General features: G+C 32.8%; 2 protein-coding genes across 2 annotated transcripts; one reads left to right on the forward strand and one right to left on the reverse strand.

Annotated features, from left to right (window-relative positions):
• Positions 1 to 7,377: 7,377 nt before the first annotated feature.
• Positions 7,378 to 9,152, forward strand: LOC143550701 (uncharacterized protein At5g01610-like). Its single transcript, XM_077041308.1, has 2 exons — positions 7,378 to 7,906; positions 9,108 to 9,152. The coding sequence occupies exons 1-2, from the start codon at positions 7,433 to 7,435 to the stop codon at positions 9,150 to 9,152; spliced, it is 519 nt and encodes a 172-aa protein (XP_076897423.1). The 5' UTR covers positions 7,378 to 7,432.
• Positions 9,153 to 11,544: 2,392 nt separating this feature from the next.
• Positions 11,545 to 13,544, reverse strand: LOC143550685 (F-box/kelch-repeat protein At1g55270-like). The gene is made up of 2 exons (XM_077041295.1): positions 13,343 to 13,544; positions 11,545 to 12,955 (listed from the first exon to the last, which is right to left on the reverse strand). The coding sequence occupies exons 1-2, from the start codon at positions 13,412 to 13,414 to the stop codon at positions 11,705 to 11,707; spliced, it is 1,323 nt and encodes a 440-aa protein (XP_076897410.1). The 5' UTR covers positions 13,415 to 13,544; the 3' UTR covers positions 11,545 to 11,704.
• Between the last annotated feature and the right edge of the window lie 4,217 nt (positions 13,545 to 17,761).

Genomic DNA, 17,761 nt, shown 5'->3' on the forward strand with positions numbered 1-17,761 from the left:
AGGGGCTATAAATTTGAAAAGATGAATAATTTATAGACATTTTTTATATAGCGGGTCAAATACGCCATTACCTGTACCATTCATGTGTTGCTGGTTAGATCGCATCCGGGTCTGATTGATTATTCTGCTTAAAGTACTGTGTTTATTTTGTTTTTACAGTCAGAGTGTTGGGGTACTCGTTACATTCAAACCTCAAAAATTGTTTTGTTTACATAAAAGTTAAAGCACCCTTGTATACCTTGATGTTATTAAAAAAAGAAAAAAACAAAACCTCTTATACCTAGAGTTGCTTCAACCGGGTTAGAACCTAGTCAACCCAAAGAACCTTAAGGTTTATATATCTTCACAACATCTCTCGCGCCTAGGAGGGCAGCGCACTTTGGGATGTGGAGGAGCTATTATCGCCCAGTTCCCTAACCTAATGCGGCACCGGATTCGGACCGTAGGGAACCGTAGCATATGCGGGCTTTGAATCCTTTTGCCGCCGCAAGGATGGCTAATCGTACGCAGCAAGCTCGAAGACCCTTGGTTCTGGAAGACACATTAGTCCGAACACTATGTTGAAAGTGAGATATCACTATTGATTGATTGATAGAAAGCCCAATTGTAGACTAGTAGCTCTAGCTTTCGTTTCCTCCACACTTCCATTTGTTAGGAAGAGCTATTATTCATAGTATACAAAGTATACTTCATTTCCCGCTTCAAGCAAAGTCAAGGACCTTTCCTCATTGGCCTTCGGTTTCAGCAAATTGATCTGGGACCTTGTTTTGGTATAAGGACCAAGCCGTCAAGAGTCATCCTTCTTGCTACTTGTTTTGTTAGAGGGGGTTCTTTATACTCTTTGAACACGGCTGTTGGTTGTTTCTCAGTCAGGCATGTTTGTTCTGTGATTGGGAGGTCGAAGCTAAGATGTGAAACAGATCTCCCATCAGCCAGTTACTTTATTTATTACCAATCCCAAGTGGACAATGTTGTGCCAGAGTGAAAAACAAATCTTGAAGTCGAATCCCACCATTTTAAATACCAGGTCGTTATAAAAACACAATGGTTCTGCATTCAAATCTTAGATGCTTATAAGATTGTGTCACTATTGTCAGTTGGTCTTTTTTTAATAACTTTAAAGGTAAACTTTATAGTAGACGTAAACTACTTAAGCTAAAGGTGTTACGTATACCTATTTACATCACTATGTGGTGTTTCATTTCTTCCATAAAAAGGAATATGATGCCATAATTGTTCTCATGTTTCACCTTTTACACTTGCATACAAAATATGCATAAAGTGTAAAAATGATCTCGATGTTTCATAAAACTAAACTAATCGCAATAAACCGGTCATTTTGGAGCCAACCAAACAAAACACACGGCAAAAACTCGAAAAACATCTATGTTTATGATGCTGTGAACCATTGAAGCTGTCCGTTCAAATGTTAATCCGATTTCATAACATTAATCTAAACTACGGGTTGAAACGAGTCAAGCCGTCTGCGAGCTACTCAAATTCATATCTATAAAAAGCTTGAAATGAGCCGAGTCTCAAATAAAATTCGTTTAGTTATCGAGTTCGAGCCTTGTGTGTTTTAAAGTTGTACCTCTTTTGAACTTATACGTATCAATTTTACATTGCACAATCGAGCTTGAGCAAATTTAGACTCGTTAAGGTTTTTCTCAAAGTATACAAAAATAATAATAAAAAAACGTATATAAATTAATTGGCTTTTGAGCCAGTATTACACGGGATTTGTCAAATGATAAAAATAATTAAGGTCCGTTAATTGAAACAAATACAAAATTAAAGTAAAAAACGAAATGAAGTATATGGTACAAAAAATAAAAAGTTTATAATCTCAAATTTATAAATTTGAGAAAATCTTTTCATATACAACACTAGGTTATTGACCTATGTATTACACGGGCAGAAATATAAAAAAATGTCCAAGTAAACGTATATATAATTTAAAACGACAACATTTTTTTAATATGTATTTTGAGACAACAATATAATTTATAATTGTGAGTCATATTCAAACGAAAACATAATATTGAAAGACATGGACTTACAAAAAATACATACATAGTAGAATGTTTACAAACAAAATTTTAAACTTTAAAACATAAACTTCAAAAGCTAAAAATTTTTACTTATAAACAATAATTTTTGCTTTATTTGCAACTTTCTCTTGCTTATCTAAAAAAAGTACTTATTTTTTGTTCGTCTCTACTCTTCACTCTTAATAAATCTACATAAAGTTGACCATATATATAACGGGTCTTTTAAGTATGCCAACTCTTACTATAGACTGGCCTAGACTTTTGTTGATGATCATTGCAAAACCAAACTACAACAGGAAACTGTCTTCTCTAAAACTTAAATAGAAGTTTTTTTTATCTAAAGGTATAGTGTGTAGGCTCATTTATGTACATGCACTGTGAATGCGGTATTACGAATTAGATATAAATCTCGAAATATTCCTAGGTTTAGTTAAGTTTGAAAATTTTATGACGAACGAATTAATCATATATTAAAAATTCAAAAAGCACACAATTTGAAACAATAAAAAAAGTTTCTTACTTACGAATTCTTGAAATAATAAGAAAAAATACAAAAAGGGGAAAAGATAAATTATGTAACATATAAAGCTAACTATATGTAGGTTAATTTTAATGAAGCTAAATACGTATATTCATTCGTCAATATAATGAAGTAAAACTTAATGAAATTAGGTAGATAATAGTATAAGATGATTGAGATATAAAATAAAAATTTGAAGAAATAAATCTGGATGAATAAATGAAATTATGGTTAAAAGAAAAACCAACGGTAATATATATACAATTTGAAGAAAAAAATATATAAGTTAAAAAAATAATTACTCGTAACCTTCATGGAAATCAAGATCCTACCATATATATAAAAAATACACAATTTACTACTATGCCCTTGATATTAAATAAACAATAAAAAAGAAGAAATAAATCTGATTGGTTGAATTAATTTCTCGCACTTCTCGCTTTAAGAAATACTTCTGAAATGAACCGAATCCTATATATATATATATATATATATATATATATATATATTTGCTTATATATTTGAACAGTTTGTAAATTTTGTATTTGTGTCAAATTATTTTAAATAAATATTATGTTTATCCTTAACTCACATATAAAAATGCATTTTAATAATCACAAAATTAATAATTCATTTTAGTAAACATAACACTATCTGCCAAAAAAAACTATATAAAAGGGCTCCTTCTTTTGTTTCATTCACTTAAACATTTTCAAATTTTCATAAAATAGATCGTTTTACTTTGAATAATTAATTTTTTATGAAAAATAATCCTATGCATTTATTTAATTTTGCGTGATACAACAATATTCATAAATTAGATCGTTTTACCTCGAATAATTAATTTGCTATAAAAACTAATCCTATATATTTTATTTAATTTAGTGTGTCATAACAATATGTGTTAAAAATTCATTTTATGAAATTATAAATTTTGTAAACTAATTTCTATTTAAACCATCATAAAGATATTATGCCAAATAAATGTGGCTATTTTATATATATTTAATATTAATATTAGTGTAATTTGGAAGAGATGATGGTTTAGTTATAGTGACCCAAACTTTTTTACTGAAAGAAATAGACATCATATTTTGACCAATTTAAGAAAATGTAAACAAAATATGATACACAATAAAATTATCATATATTATTAATAGAACTACGTTTTATATTACAATGTTACTTAAAATTACATATTACATGGAAAAATTAATCAACACGTTATAAGTAGTAACATGCACAAAATTGTCACCTCTACGACAAAGGATAACCAACTTGCAGTCATGTTGCAAAATATTATTGCTGAAGATTTATACATATCTACAAAATCCTGTCGCATTTAACCAATCATAAAAGGAAGATGAAACCATAATATTATTATAATGACGTACCGATTCAAAATCCCCAAAAACAAATAGCTCTTTGAAAGGATCAACTTAAAAAGAAATTATCAATAGTTCAATTGTAATATGTTTTTTCTTGTAATTAAATTCTCAATACTTTTGTGAAACGATCACCTGATCCAAATCATTGGATACGACAACATAGCCAAACTCATTACTAACTATTTTTGCCACATATGGCGTCTCAAATTTGTAGTTTCTAATATGAGCCTAACCTGATAAGAAAGCCTGAATGTAAACAACATGTGTTACGACTTCTATACCCTTTGTCTATATTATGTAATTGATACACACCAAAACCGACCCATCATATCCTACTTATTAAATAAAGTTAGCTATTTTGACTTATTCTGATTTAATAGTTTTTTAAACAACTCGTTTCGACCCGAACTCATTACGATCATTATTACCCATTTTGACCCGAATCTAATTTGGCATGTTACTCCATCCAACCCGACCCTCTTGTTTAAAATAACATAAAAATTAAGAATACATCATTAATAAATTTGCCTTTTAAGTTTATACTACAATTTAAAACAACTGGTTTTGACTCAAACTCATTATCTTGAGAATTTCCCTCCATGGAAAGTCTTAATTTGTCATTTCCTGGATATTCTTTTCCTTCTGATCTCCAAATTTTAAATTTGATTTTGCAACATAGGTACGCGTGTTTAATGTATGATAATTTGCTAACAAAATGAGCAAGAATATGACAATTTATGGGATAATAAGTGACTCACGAGTAGAGAATAGCAATTTATCATATTCTACATCTAAAGCTTCAATTGCGAATCAAAATTAGCAAATGATAAGAAAAGTAGTTCAATTGTAATTTAAAATTCATTTGCAAACGCAGTTAATTCAATATGTGCAGATACCAAACAAAAATGTTATTAACAGAAAAGGTCAAACTTTACGCAAAATTAATGCAAAAGTATATAGAGAGGAAAGATTATGATTACCTCCAGATAAGAAACAATAACTTCTGCTTATATTAGTCCAACCAGTGATTCCAATTTGTCGATTATAAACTCTTCAAAAACACCAAGAACTTGATAGCATTGTAGACACGAAGCATGTTATATTGAGGGAAAGATACATATTCAAATAAGATAATTTGAAAATTGTGTGATTCGCATACAGTGAGTTGGAGAGAAAGAAATGAAAATTAGAGTTGTAAAATGTATGCGTGTCCATAATTGGTTGTCTAGGAGAAAACGCATCTAATTAAATGATTATTATGATTTTAATTTTGAATTATTTTATTAGTAGCAAATTTTATGATGCTTATTATTTTTGAAATATAGTAAAATCAACCAATAGGAATGAGTCAAAAAGAATGTTTTTAATAGTATTTATTATACAGATTAAATGATTATTATGATTTTAATTTTTAATTATTTTATTAGTAACAAATTTGATGAGGGCTTATTATTTTTGGAATATAGTAAATTCAACTAATAAGAATGAGCCAAAATGAATTTCTTTAATAGTATATATAGATATATAGATTTGTTGTAATATCATAAGGGTTGGGTTCAAATAAAAATTTTGATTTTTCTAAGAAAGCTAAGAAGAGACATTTTAGACATTTTGGTCTAAACGACATTTTGGGTTCAAATATAAAAAACGCACATAATTTAATCTCAAAAACCCACTGCATCTTCACTCAACTCATATAACCACCACCACTCCACCGCCCACCGCCACCACAACCGTCACCGACCACCAACATCTCGCGGGAAAATTCGTTGGGATTTTTCGCCAAAAATGTCGTCGGAATTTTTGGTCGGAAAAGTCATTGGGAATTTTTGTCGGAAAATTTCGCCAGAAAATAGTCGTCGGAGAAAGCACAGTGGAGAACACTTGGAAAAACACAATGAAAAAACACTCGTTATTATGGTGATTTTTTTTAATTCATATAAAAAAATTATGAATGTTTTAAAATGATAGGGGATTGCATGTGTCTTGCACTCTTGCATGTGGGAGAAAAAAATTTAACAAATGTGTTATCTCTATTATGTCTTCCCCTTTTTTAACACTTGATTTCGCCCGTAAACTAATCTCTCAACCATCAAGTCAAAATCATTGAACTAGATTACTTCTTATTCTTTCTAAAGAAACCATAATTTCTATTATCACCAAACCTTTATTGTAAGTATTTTCATCGTCAACCAATATTAACAATTTTATACCATGCTTGCTAGTTACCTTGGATAATGCAATATATCGTGTCCACAGGAAAAAAATGGACATCGAAGGAACAAACCAACCATAAAAAAATCATTCTTGACTATTTTTTACTCGTTTAACTTCTAAAAAAAAATATTTTTCTTAACTATTTTTTTAATTTCCTGGCCTAATTGTCAAAATGATGTTGACCAGTGACCCATGGATAGTCATGATAAATAAGATGAAAGATCAAAATATTAGAAGAGAAAATTGTTTATTTTATAACCAAATTGTCAAAATGGTTTTGACTAATGGATAGCTAGGATGAATGAAAAGAAATATTGGAAGTTCAGGATGGAAAATTAGGCTAATATTGAATGCGAGCTTTAACATCTAAACCTCGTTATTTTACTTTATTAGTTGAAGAGGTAGGGTACTAAACCCACCCAAGCGCCAAAGCACTACCATAGGCGCCAAGGTGAAACCAGTTAAGCGCCAAACATTCCCTGACACCTCAGGAAATGTAGCATTCATAAGCATGGTACAAAAAGGAAATATCTTCATGAAAATGACGTCTAGCCAATAAGAAAATGACAATACATGGATAATAGTACGACATGGTACAGATGTCACCATCAGTCAACTGCTTTACCCACCAGTCTGCCAAGCACACGTGGGTGATCCATGGAGATCCATGATTGGTGGAATTCCTGACACCGCGAGCGACCCATACCTGCTATCCTCCTATCCGGCTATAAATACAACTCACACCTCCACGATAAAAGGATCGAACTCTTAGAGCGAGAACACTCACTAGTGGATCGTGATTATAATTTATCACCTATCAATACTGATTCTCACGCCAAAGGGTAGTTACGAGAAGACCTCACCCCTCTTCATCCCTTCTCGCAACGAGTTCACGATGTTCTGTTTTACAGGGACTTACACTCATATTACGTGTAGCCCATCGTGTGAAAGACTAAACATCAACCTCATGGATAAGTTATTAGACCGATGGTTGAATCAGTGTTTATTCATTATTAGAGTAAGATAAGATAAAATAAGATAAGACAATATTAACACATAATAAATGAACCAGACCCGAACATAAAAAAAACAACTTACGAGCCGAGCCCATCACAAACCGAACACGTTTTAAAAATCGTCACATTGGTCAAACTCGGGGGCATCATCGAATTCACCTAACAAAACACACCTACCATTAAATCCACCACCAATAGTCATCTCTTTCATCACCTACCTCATCATCATCATCCACAACAATGGCGGCCAAAACCCTACTACTACTCTCAACCCTCATCACACTCACCTCCTCAATCACCTCACTCTCCGACGACCAACCCACCGTCTACCAGATCCTCGAAGAGTACGGCCTTCCCACCGGCCTGTTACCGGACTCCGTCAAATCCTACACTCTCTCTTCTGACGGAAGCTTCGTGGTCGAACTGGACCAGCCGTGCTACATCCAGTTCGATTACCTTGTATATTATGATACCAAGATCACTGGGAAGCTGAGCTACGGGTCGATTACGGATCTGGATGGGATCCAAGTCAAGAGGTTCTTCTTTTGGTTTAGTGTTGATGAAATTAGAGTTGACTTGCCCAGCTCTGATAATATCTACTTCACTGTTGGGATTATTAATAAGAAGTTGGATATCGATCAGTTTGAGACGATTCATTCGTGTACGGATAACGCCCTTTCGGCGTGTGGTCAATCGTTGAAACGTATTTCGCAGGTATATTGTTTGTAAAGATTATATTTAGTTTTAAGGTTAATTGTTTTATTTGCAAGATTGATTTTGATTATTAGATAGCTTGTAGGATTTAGAATCCGTGTTTGTTTGGTGGATGAGATCGGTAATGTACCGGTACCAAAAATAACGAAAATAGCGAAACTGAATTGAACAAAACTATGTACGAAATATAATATCATATTGAATATGTTGGTTTGCTTCTGGTATTTCGGTACGGTACTTGTGTTGGTATTGCTTTGTCCCTAAGCAGTCAATGCGGAAAAATATCGGATATCGGCCGAGGGCCGATATTTGAGATATCGGTTATCGCGGTGAGATATCGGTAATTTTAATATCATGCAGAATTTATATATATGGCACTTTAACACTAACAATTCAGTATATTCTTCTCCTATTAACAAATTAACCATTTGCAACACTAACAATTGTAGCAAGTAGGAACTGATTAAGACTCGAAACAACAACATTAAACACTAAAAGTTGAAAATGAAGACTTAAAACACTGATATCGGGAATGTTGGTGAAATACCGGTCAATATCGCCGATATTATCGGTACTGATATTTTGACCGATGTTTCACACTTTCACATGAGGACCGATAACCTAGATACCACCGAGATTGACTGCATAGCTTTGTCGTTTTTCTAATATCAATTGGTTGATCAAGAAACCATAATACGGAAACCAAAAGATACAAAATGTACCAAAAATCGTATGAATTTATGAAGAAAAACAAGAAAGGTAACATTTTTAGGTATGCTGATTGAAAATATGAATTTGGTTTTGTTGAATAATTTGATTGGGTAGTTGTGTGCTCTAATGAAAAGCTGCCCTAATTGGATGCTTCTTAACAAAACGCCATTTTACTGTCAGCTCTTTATCATATGCTAATACAGTAATACATTTTAATTTGTTTTTAAAGCAATAATATATATATACATACACATTTAACCATGTATTTGTGTATTTATACAGATATGTATGTGTACATGTATATAAAGGGTTAGGTTTGTGTTCTTCAAAGTTCAAAATCTAACACAAACCAAATATTACAGATTGCCAAATTTTGAGTCAAAAGCATCCACATTTCTCGTTTATTTCTTTTGTCACTTGACAATTATTTATTCCTAGTTTTGTTTATTAATTGTGCTTGAGGGTCTGTGTTTATTTTGTTGGTTTATAGATTCCGGTGACTTTTGACGAGGTTGAAATGCTGATCACCGAGTAGATGCAGGACCATGGAGTCATGCTGTAGACGGATAATAAGCTTTCTATATATGTATCCTGTGTTTGAAGGTCAGAAGCCACTGGTTATTTGATCCCTGTTGAGCCTCTGTTCAGGTGTAAAAACTTTTGGAATCTAGTAATCTGTACTAAGAAGTGTATAATATTGTGTCTGTATCAAATTTCCACTATGGTATCTATGTAGTAGCAGCTCCTGAATGTGTTAACTGTTGTGTGTTACTAATTATCTATGAAGATCATTTTATTTTTATAAAAAAGAAAATAAGGAAACCCAAGTTAAAATGAATATGGGACGGGAATTACCACCTCATTTTCCATAGCCGGAACATGAGCCGTCGCTGGTACACCCTTTTGTGGTTTTATGAAGTTAAAAGTTACATCCTAGAATGCTTATTACCTGAAACTTGACATTAAACTCATCTAAAAAACCGACTTGAAATATTTTAATTGTTCTAATTGCTCAAATACGATATTATCAATTTTATACAATAGTTTCAAGTTTTTAGCAACTTCTTATTGTTTATTATATCTTGAGATTGAGATTATATAAAACTAGGATTTAGGACCTGTGATTACCGACAGCCGACAGGATCATTAAACCAAACGAAAAGACATACATAAAAACGTTAAACCACGAACGTGTTGAGAGTCGATGCGAAATCAGCCTGTATTGTGTTATTACATCATATGCAAACAAAAGAAATAAACCCGTCAATGTCAAATACAACAAATTTTCACATGTAGAACAACAAAAACTGGCACCAGATGCGAACCGACACAAATTCGGCTAATATTGGTGGTACCAGCAAAGATTTGTAAAAATGAATTAGTAAGCAAAAAAAAAACATATTTTAATTACGTAGTATCAAATGTTGAAACATGGATATAAAACATGTGACGATGGGATAGTTCTAAATATAAAAAAGTTGCGGTCATTGTAATGACCAATTGTAACAAATACTAAAGGGAAGTTTATAAAAATCGTTTAACCGACAAATAATACATGTAAGGAAATAAAAACCATTTGATAATGGATCTCTATGTATTTTTAAAAGATAAACATACATAAATATAAATAACAAATAATAAAATAACACATAAGTAATTTAAATAAAAATATAAAATACAATATCTATATCTATATTATATATAAAGCATGAGTGAACGACTTCTTAATTTTTAGGATGTACCAAACTTGTTGCTTAAGTACATACCATAATGCATAAAATTAAGATATTTTAGAGGCAATTTTGTCTTTTAACAATTTTATCTTTTAGCAAAATCATAAAAGGATGATTTTAATTTATTAAAACATAATTTCAAGTTTGTTCCTTTAACTTTAATAACATTTTGTTAATTTATAGAATAGTTACATATATACATCTTATTTTAAACCAACTATCTTTACGATGTTTATAGCTTTTTCACCCGTTAATAGTTTTAAAAATACATTATACCATAAAAATGAGTATTTTATTCTCTTTAATTTGAGTATGGTATTGCTATATTTTTTCATTTTAAAAACTTAATGTGTTACGTGATTACCATCAAGGGCCGACAAACGGGTCGAGCAAGTTCGTTCAGGTCATGGGTCTAAAAGGTTAAGATTGGAATAGGTCGATACAAACAAGATTAATTTGGTTTGGGTCGAAAGGGGCCAAGTCAGTACGGATTTCGGGTTAGAACAATGTTAGGCAGAACGGGTTGCGGGTCAAGACGCGCTCAATGTAGCGTCACGTGTGCACCGACACCTGATTGCGCGCATACAATCGTTGTGTGACATGCTTACTAACTCCGGTTAAGCTTTCAATGCCGCATCACGAGCATATTATCATCAGGTTATGCGTGTACCGTTGTGAAGTTACGCACGTACTGACACGAGAACACCGGTTACACGTTTTATGTCATGTTTGCATGCATACCTCGCCGCATCGCGCGGGCACCTACAAAGAGAGTTGATGTCAATCTTTCATTTGTAACACAATGTTTTTAGTTGTAAGTTGTAACACTAAAATAACAGGGGATTGAATAGTAACGTTGTAAGGAGGAGAAAATCTTTTTTAATATATATAATAATATTTGATTTTAATTCGGGCCAATGGATTGAGAAGATATCATTTAATATCATACCCGTCATAAACTAGTAAAAACATTTAAAACCAACTTCATACCCATTCCAACATTTTCGGTTTTTCTGTCGGATTCTGGTTATTTTTTTTAGTTTACTCGTTTTTATGGTTGTTTTAATCTACATAAACCAATCAAGAGAACCAAAATCAGTACCGAAAACAGAATAAAATTATGCAAGCCACAAAGAACTCAAAAGAGGGCATAACAGCCACAAAAAGAGTTTAAAGATTCATGCTTTCTGACCATTGAGTTCTTACATTAAAATTTTTGTACAAAACCTACCTCACCTCTGAGCTTACCAATTACCATCATGCCCTCGTCTTAAGTTTCTTGATCCTGTGTTCTTATTTGAATCAATCTCCACACCAAGTACCGAAAACGGGTTCTTCAACAACCAACATCTCATCATGCTTGAAGCACTTGACAGTGCACAATGTGACTCTTGAGACTGTTCCGGCCCGACAAACTCGACCATAAATTTGTAAACAATGTTTTAATCTGACCCTTTCCAGCAATATTCTCCCAAATCTGCGGGTTACTAGCCACTTCTTTATTCGGGCTCGATATATCAACCAAACTTATACTCAGATTGTTCCTAATAATGCACAACCTCCCGTTTAACGAAACGAGAGCTGCAGCCTCCAACGCACGCGAGCTCCCCAAATGAACCTTACTATCAATAAACCTTTTCCAAGAACCCGATTCTTCCTCATAAACCCTAATCTTGCACCCATCCCGACAATCCAGAGCATAAAGCTGCCCGTTCATAGAGATGCTTGGGTTCCTCCAACCACTAATCATCCCGTTCGTTATCGACCCCCAAGTGTTCGTTTCCGGGCTAAACGCCTCACTAAGAACCTCCCGGTGGGCCCCGATCCCTTTCAAGAACCACTTCCCGTTATGAACCACCCCGATAAACGGCACCATAGCCGTGCTCATATCTGATATAAAGTTCCATCTGTGCTTATTCGGGTCGTAAACTTCCGCAGACCCTAGGGTCCGGTGAATCCCCTCACATTCACCACCCGCCACATAAAGACAATTGTTAATCACACATGCGCCAAAAAAGTGTCGTTTTCGAAGCATATCGGGTGCTCGGTGCCATTTATTAGTTCTTGCACTGTAGAAAATAACGCGTCTCATCGAACCCTTAAGCGGGTCTTTACCTCCGAACAGATACAAATGACACCCGCTTAAAACCGCACACCCAAACCCGACTGCATAACCATATTCCACCGGGACAGGTGGCAGCGGTTGCCAAAGTTGGTAAACTGGGTCAAACGCATGCCATGAAATCCGTCCATCACGGTCTCGTTTAAAAACATAAACCCATTCTTCCGCCATCCCGAGACTCTTTCTAAGGGAATAAAAGTAATTACCCGAGAGAAGCCGGAACCATCGCTTGCAGACTAACCGAAGCTTGTTGTGCTCGGCCCGTGGGACCCGGATCAGACATGCAATGGCTAGGTCGTCCGGGAGCCCAGATAGAAGAGGCGGTTGGACCCTGCTCCGTTCTCTGCGCCCGCTCTTGGACCTGTGTGCACGCGGGTTGATATCGGGCTGGATACATAGCTTTGACCCGGGAACAAATTTACGCGCTCCGGCTACTGTTTTTAAACCCGCGTCGACTCTGCAGTAGCACGAAACCGACTCCACCTGAATCATTTATTTATCCATGTTAGCATACACAAAATATGATACCAGACAAATAGATCATTTCATAAATTCATCATAAATAAGTAAAATTCATCATAAATATCCCAAAATTCATCAATAAATCCCACTGTTTCTGCAGGGTTGACTTATTACAGATATGGTGAATTAAATTCATGAATAATAACATCATACAAAACTAACATTATAAAGAAAACCACACTAGGGCTCAACATACAATTTATCCCCAATTTCACCAATTTCAAAAACCCACAAAATTGAGTTGAAATTAACAAAAACCCACATCATAAATCAAGCATAATGCCAATAATTTGCAACAATTTCATCTGGGTACCCATCAAAACACAAAAACTGTAAGCAACAACTCACCAGTGGAGCTTGAAGACGAAAACCCCTTTGCTGAACATTAGGAGAACGTTGAGGTTCAGACAATTGAGCCATCAAACCCACAATTCATACGATTAACAAACACATAAATCAAATAATACAAGATTTGGGACCAGGGTTTATCTTAGATCAAGAAAAATGACAGACCGGCAGTCTTGAAATCTGATCCTGGGCTTACAATAATCGAGACAAACAAAACAAAACAAAACAAGCCCTTGAATATGTGCGATTGAAGCTGAGCAAATTGAATCGATGAAGTGAGAAATGAATCACATCTGGACTGGTGTTGAATTTGTTGTTAATTATGGTAGGTTATATAGCATTAAATTGAATAAAAATCTAATTTCTGAATTTGGGAAATAATAAATGATAAATAATGTATATTTGATTTTGTAGTGATTGGGTAATGAGCTCATGACTTTCAAGGGATTTGTTTAAAAATTAACCTTGGTAGGTCAACGAAGTTTAGAGCTTTTTTAAGTCATTATTTTGTGATTAATTTAATAATAATACATAAAAATGTATTAAGTATTGTTCGTGTTGATGTCATGATATTTGGATGTTGAAAGGATCGTTTCGAGTTTATAGCTCTTTAGTTTTATATTTATCAATACTTTTTATAGTCGGATATGTTATGGACTTATGGTGGTCTTGTCAGTTTACCAGCCAGTTGAATGAGATTAAAAAACAGACGATCTCATAACTAGTTTCAAGAAAAAGTATTTACATATTACATAAATTATGCGTACTATATTAAACCAAAAGTTTTAAAAAAATAAATTGTTTTTCTAAGGAAGAAAATAATAACCAAAAATTATGAAGACAAAAGAGCTTAAGTGTAAGCGGAGTGTATTTAGTTAATATATATGTATTGCTAGAGTGCAATTTTTTTTAAAACGACAATAAAGCCTAATTTATAAAAACCATTTAAAAAAATGCCCAAACCCAGTGAACCAAGTTGGTGGCGGGTTCGATTCATGGTCCGGTCCATTCTTTAAAACACGGTATGTTTGGTACGGGGTAATGGAATAGATGAGGGAATGGAATGGATGTGATAATGGAATGGACAAAGGAATGAAATAGATCATTACCATTTCATTGTCATGTTTGGTTACCATGTAAGAATGGAATGATTAATTACTTTATTATTATTAATATTTTTATTAGTAATAATAATAAAAAAGAAACAAAAATAAAAATAAATAATATTAATAATATATGAATATTCATAATAACTATTTTTAGGACCCTCGTGCTGCAACGAGATCGTGAAACCGTATACGCGTTGTGAAATGTTAACTCATTAAATTTAAAAAAAAAGTTATATTGATAATTAGTAATAGTTCTAATAAAATAATAGTTATATTATAATATACAAAACAATAATGATAATTATATAATAATAATATAATAACTATAATTGGAAAATAATAATAATAATTATAATTTTATAATAATAATAATGATGGTTGACTTTTTGATTTTTTCATTCCTTGAAGGAATGAAAAAAAAAAACACCCATACCCAAAAGAATGAAAATCCTAAAAATGAAATGAGTTTCATTTCATGTGGAATGATCCATTTCATTCATGTATATGGTAACCAAAGATGTTTTTTTTCATTTCTTTGGAATGACCTATTACATTCCACCTTCAATTCCTTCATAACAAACACTACCTAAGTAATTATATTTTTAAACTTTACTTGGTTTCTAAAGAAAGTTTTATATATTTTATAGAATATCAAAGATCACATATATTAAAAAAAAGTTTTAAATTCATAAGATACCCTTTTAGACGTAGTTTGGCAATCATTTGTTGAATCATTAAGAGGTCTGACCAATTAGAGATAGTCTCTGAATCATTTAACGTGTTTCTGAAACTTGTCCATTAAGAAGCTTCATGAACTATTAATAGGGTTTTTTTTATGAAACAAACACACCTTGTATCTGATCGATTCATAAGTAGTCACGTCACTTAATAAAAACATAAACAGACCAAACAGCTCATGCCCTATGTCTTCAGTATAATGTATTTTGTAAGCTATAAAATTTCCCTTTTAAAAGGATGTGTTTATACATAATAACAATAAACAGACTAAAATCAACAAACAGACCAAAATCAGTATGGCATCGAACTAAACCATGACTGATATTATAAAGAAACTTAGATTGATGACAGAAACTGAGATTCTAAAACAAGTACGTAAGAATAATGGTTTTTGTGATTTGTGAAGGAACATATCATGATGCTACAACTTTTAAACAATGATATAAGATGTCACATACTCACATGGCATGCTCCATACATACTTCACTTTGTAGTTAAGGGATAGATGGCACATATCATGATACTTAAAATACGGTATGAAGACAATTTCTAACCCATCGTTCATCAGGAATTCGTTGATGAGGGGGAGGATCCGTGGTAACGCAACCGCTTGAGAAGGGCGTCCTTTGGGGAGATGTCCCAAGAAAACCATGAGGCCGGGTGTTTTGGGTTGGCTAAGTTGGTACTATTTCTATTATTTTTTTTAAAGTTTTATGTGAAACAAGTTTTTATTGAGTTCATGACTTGTATCATGTACAAGGTAACGATGCAAGAACGTAATGATATTTGTAGGAATACAGATAAATAAGTGTTTTAAGGTATGTGCTGAAATCTGGCGTGTTAGCTAGCTAAACGCGTTTATAGGTGTTTTTAGGCCCTTGGGTTTGCGATTAGCCTAAGAATTAAGGGCTACAAGTTGTGTGTTGGTTTGGATTTGGCCAGGTTAATCGTTTTTCCGGCTAACCGGCTTTTAAATTATTTAGCAAAAAAATAATTGAAATAGTTGATATTTGATAATAAGTTAATAACTGGTAAAATACAATTTTAGCTCATAATCACTAACCTTTAAAGTTACAACTATTCTAATATAAGGTCTAAACTCAATATGTGAATGATCTATGAGGGGAGGAAGAAATGTGTTTATTATTTCTCTTTTTTATTTGTTTTAATTTGACTTTTTCCAATTATTGTGACTTATTCATTAAATTACTTACATTAAAAAAGGTTTATGACTTTGCATGATTAACTTAGCTTAAACAATTACGAAATTCTCAATTATCTTATTGCTCATTATATTTGTATTTAATATAGCAAAAAATCAGTTGAAAACAATTCAACTTTCGGCGTCTCGCTTATGTATATGTTTTATTTTTATTAAATACAACTTAAAATATAAACTTGAATTTGTTCCATTTTCATGTTTTCATTGTTATTTGTTTTTATCAGTTTCAACTATAATTTTAATTGGGGAGCGTTTAAATAACCGAGAGAGCCATAACAAACGCTCGTATGTTATCCTCGTAGCTGGACCTGGGTGTTAGTAGTAGTGCAAGGAGTTAAGGAGAAGATTTGTTCCGTTTTGAGATGGTTTGGGTGATCATGGCGTGTGGTTCTTCGTCCTTCACAATCTGATCCCAAGCTGTAAACATTTGAAACTATATCATACAATATTCAAAGCAATATATACATGTGTTTATATGTTTATCTTTATCTACTAATTCTTTCTTCAAATGGTGAAGGAATTTATTCAAACATACCATTAGCAAGGGCTAAAGCCAAAAACTTAAAACGGTACAAAAAGATCACTTCAAGTTGGGTAGATTTTACTTTTTATTTGAAAAGGTGTGTTCACTTTATTTCTGTTTTATATTTTCTGTGGTAAATAACAGTAAAATTCAGGGTTCAGTTGAATAGTTTTTTGTTTCCAACTTCTGGTATTGACAAACACGAGGACAAGACTATCTTAATTTTCTACTTACAAGTTAGTTTAATAATAAATGTCTTTCGAAGTTAGGTTAAAACATGTTTTTCCTTGGATACAAAATCATTAATTAATAGGTGTAGAAAATGAGGGTCTTAGAAAAGGTCAAAAACCGTTGGTGGACTATATATGTCAACAGCTACTTTGAGCCGGTCACAAGTCTCCATTTGACATAATAATAGTCGTCTTATTTACAAATTAGTAATTTACCATATATTCATATTAAGAAAAGGAAAAACTGATAAAATTTTCATGTGATGATGATATGTCATTTTCATTAGAGGGTATTTAAGTCATTCTTGTAGTTAATGTTTCTTTGTTCTCATTAAACATTGCCGTCTAAAATGATAAGCATGGTCCCACATGTTTGTTAATAAATAATCTTCAGTACTTTTTTAATGACCAACAAAACAAATTTATAACATAAAAATAAATAAGCTCGAAAGATGCAAGCGAACAACAGAACCATCCATCAAATACATCTCCATCCACCAAATACACCCCCCTCTTCACCTAGCAAATAAGGCTCCCCATCACCCAATTACAAATTTACAATAAATAAATAAGATTAAAATTGCAACCATTTCTCCC

This window comes from Bidens hawaiensis, unplaced genomic scaffold (genome assembly GCF_021521415.1).
Source record: "Bidens hawaiensis isolate Kalapana, Puna unplaced genomic scaffold, B.hawaiensis_p1.1 tig00016126_1, whole genome shotgun sequence".
NCBI classification, from domain to species: Eukaryota; Viridiplantae; Streptophyta; class Magnoliopsida; order Asterales; family Asteraceae; genus Bidens; species Bidens hawaiensis.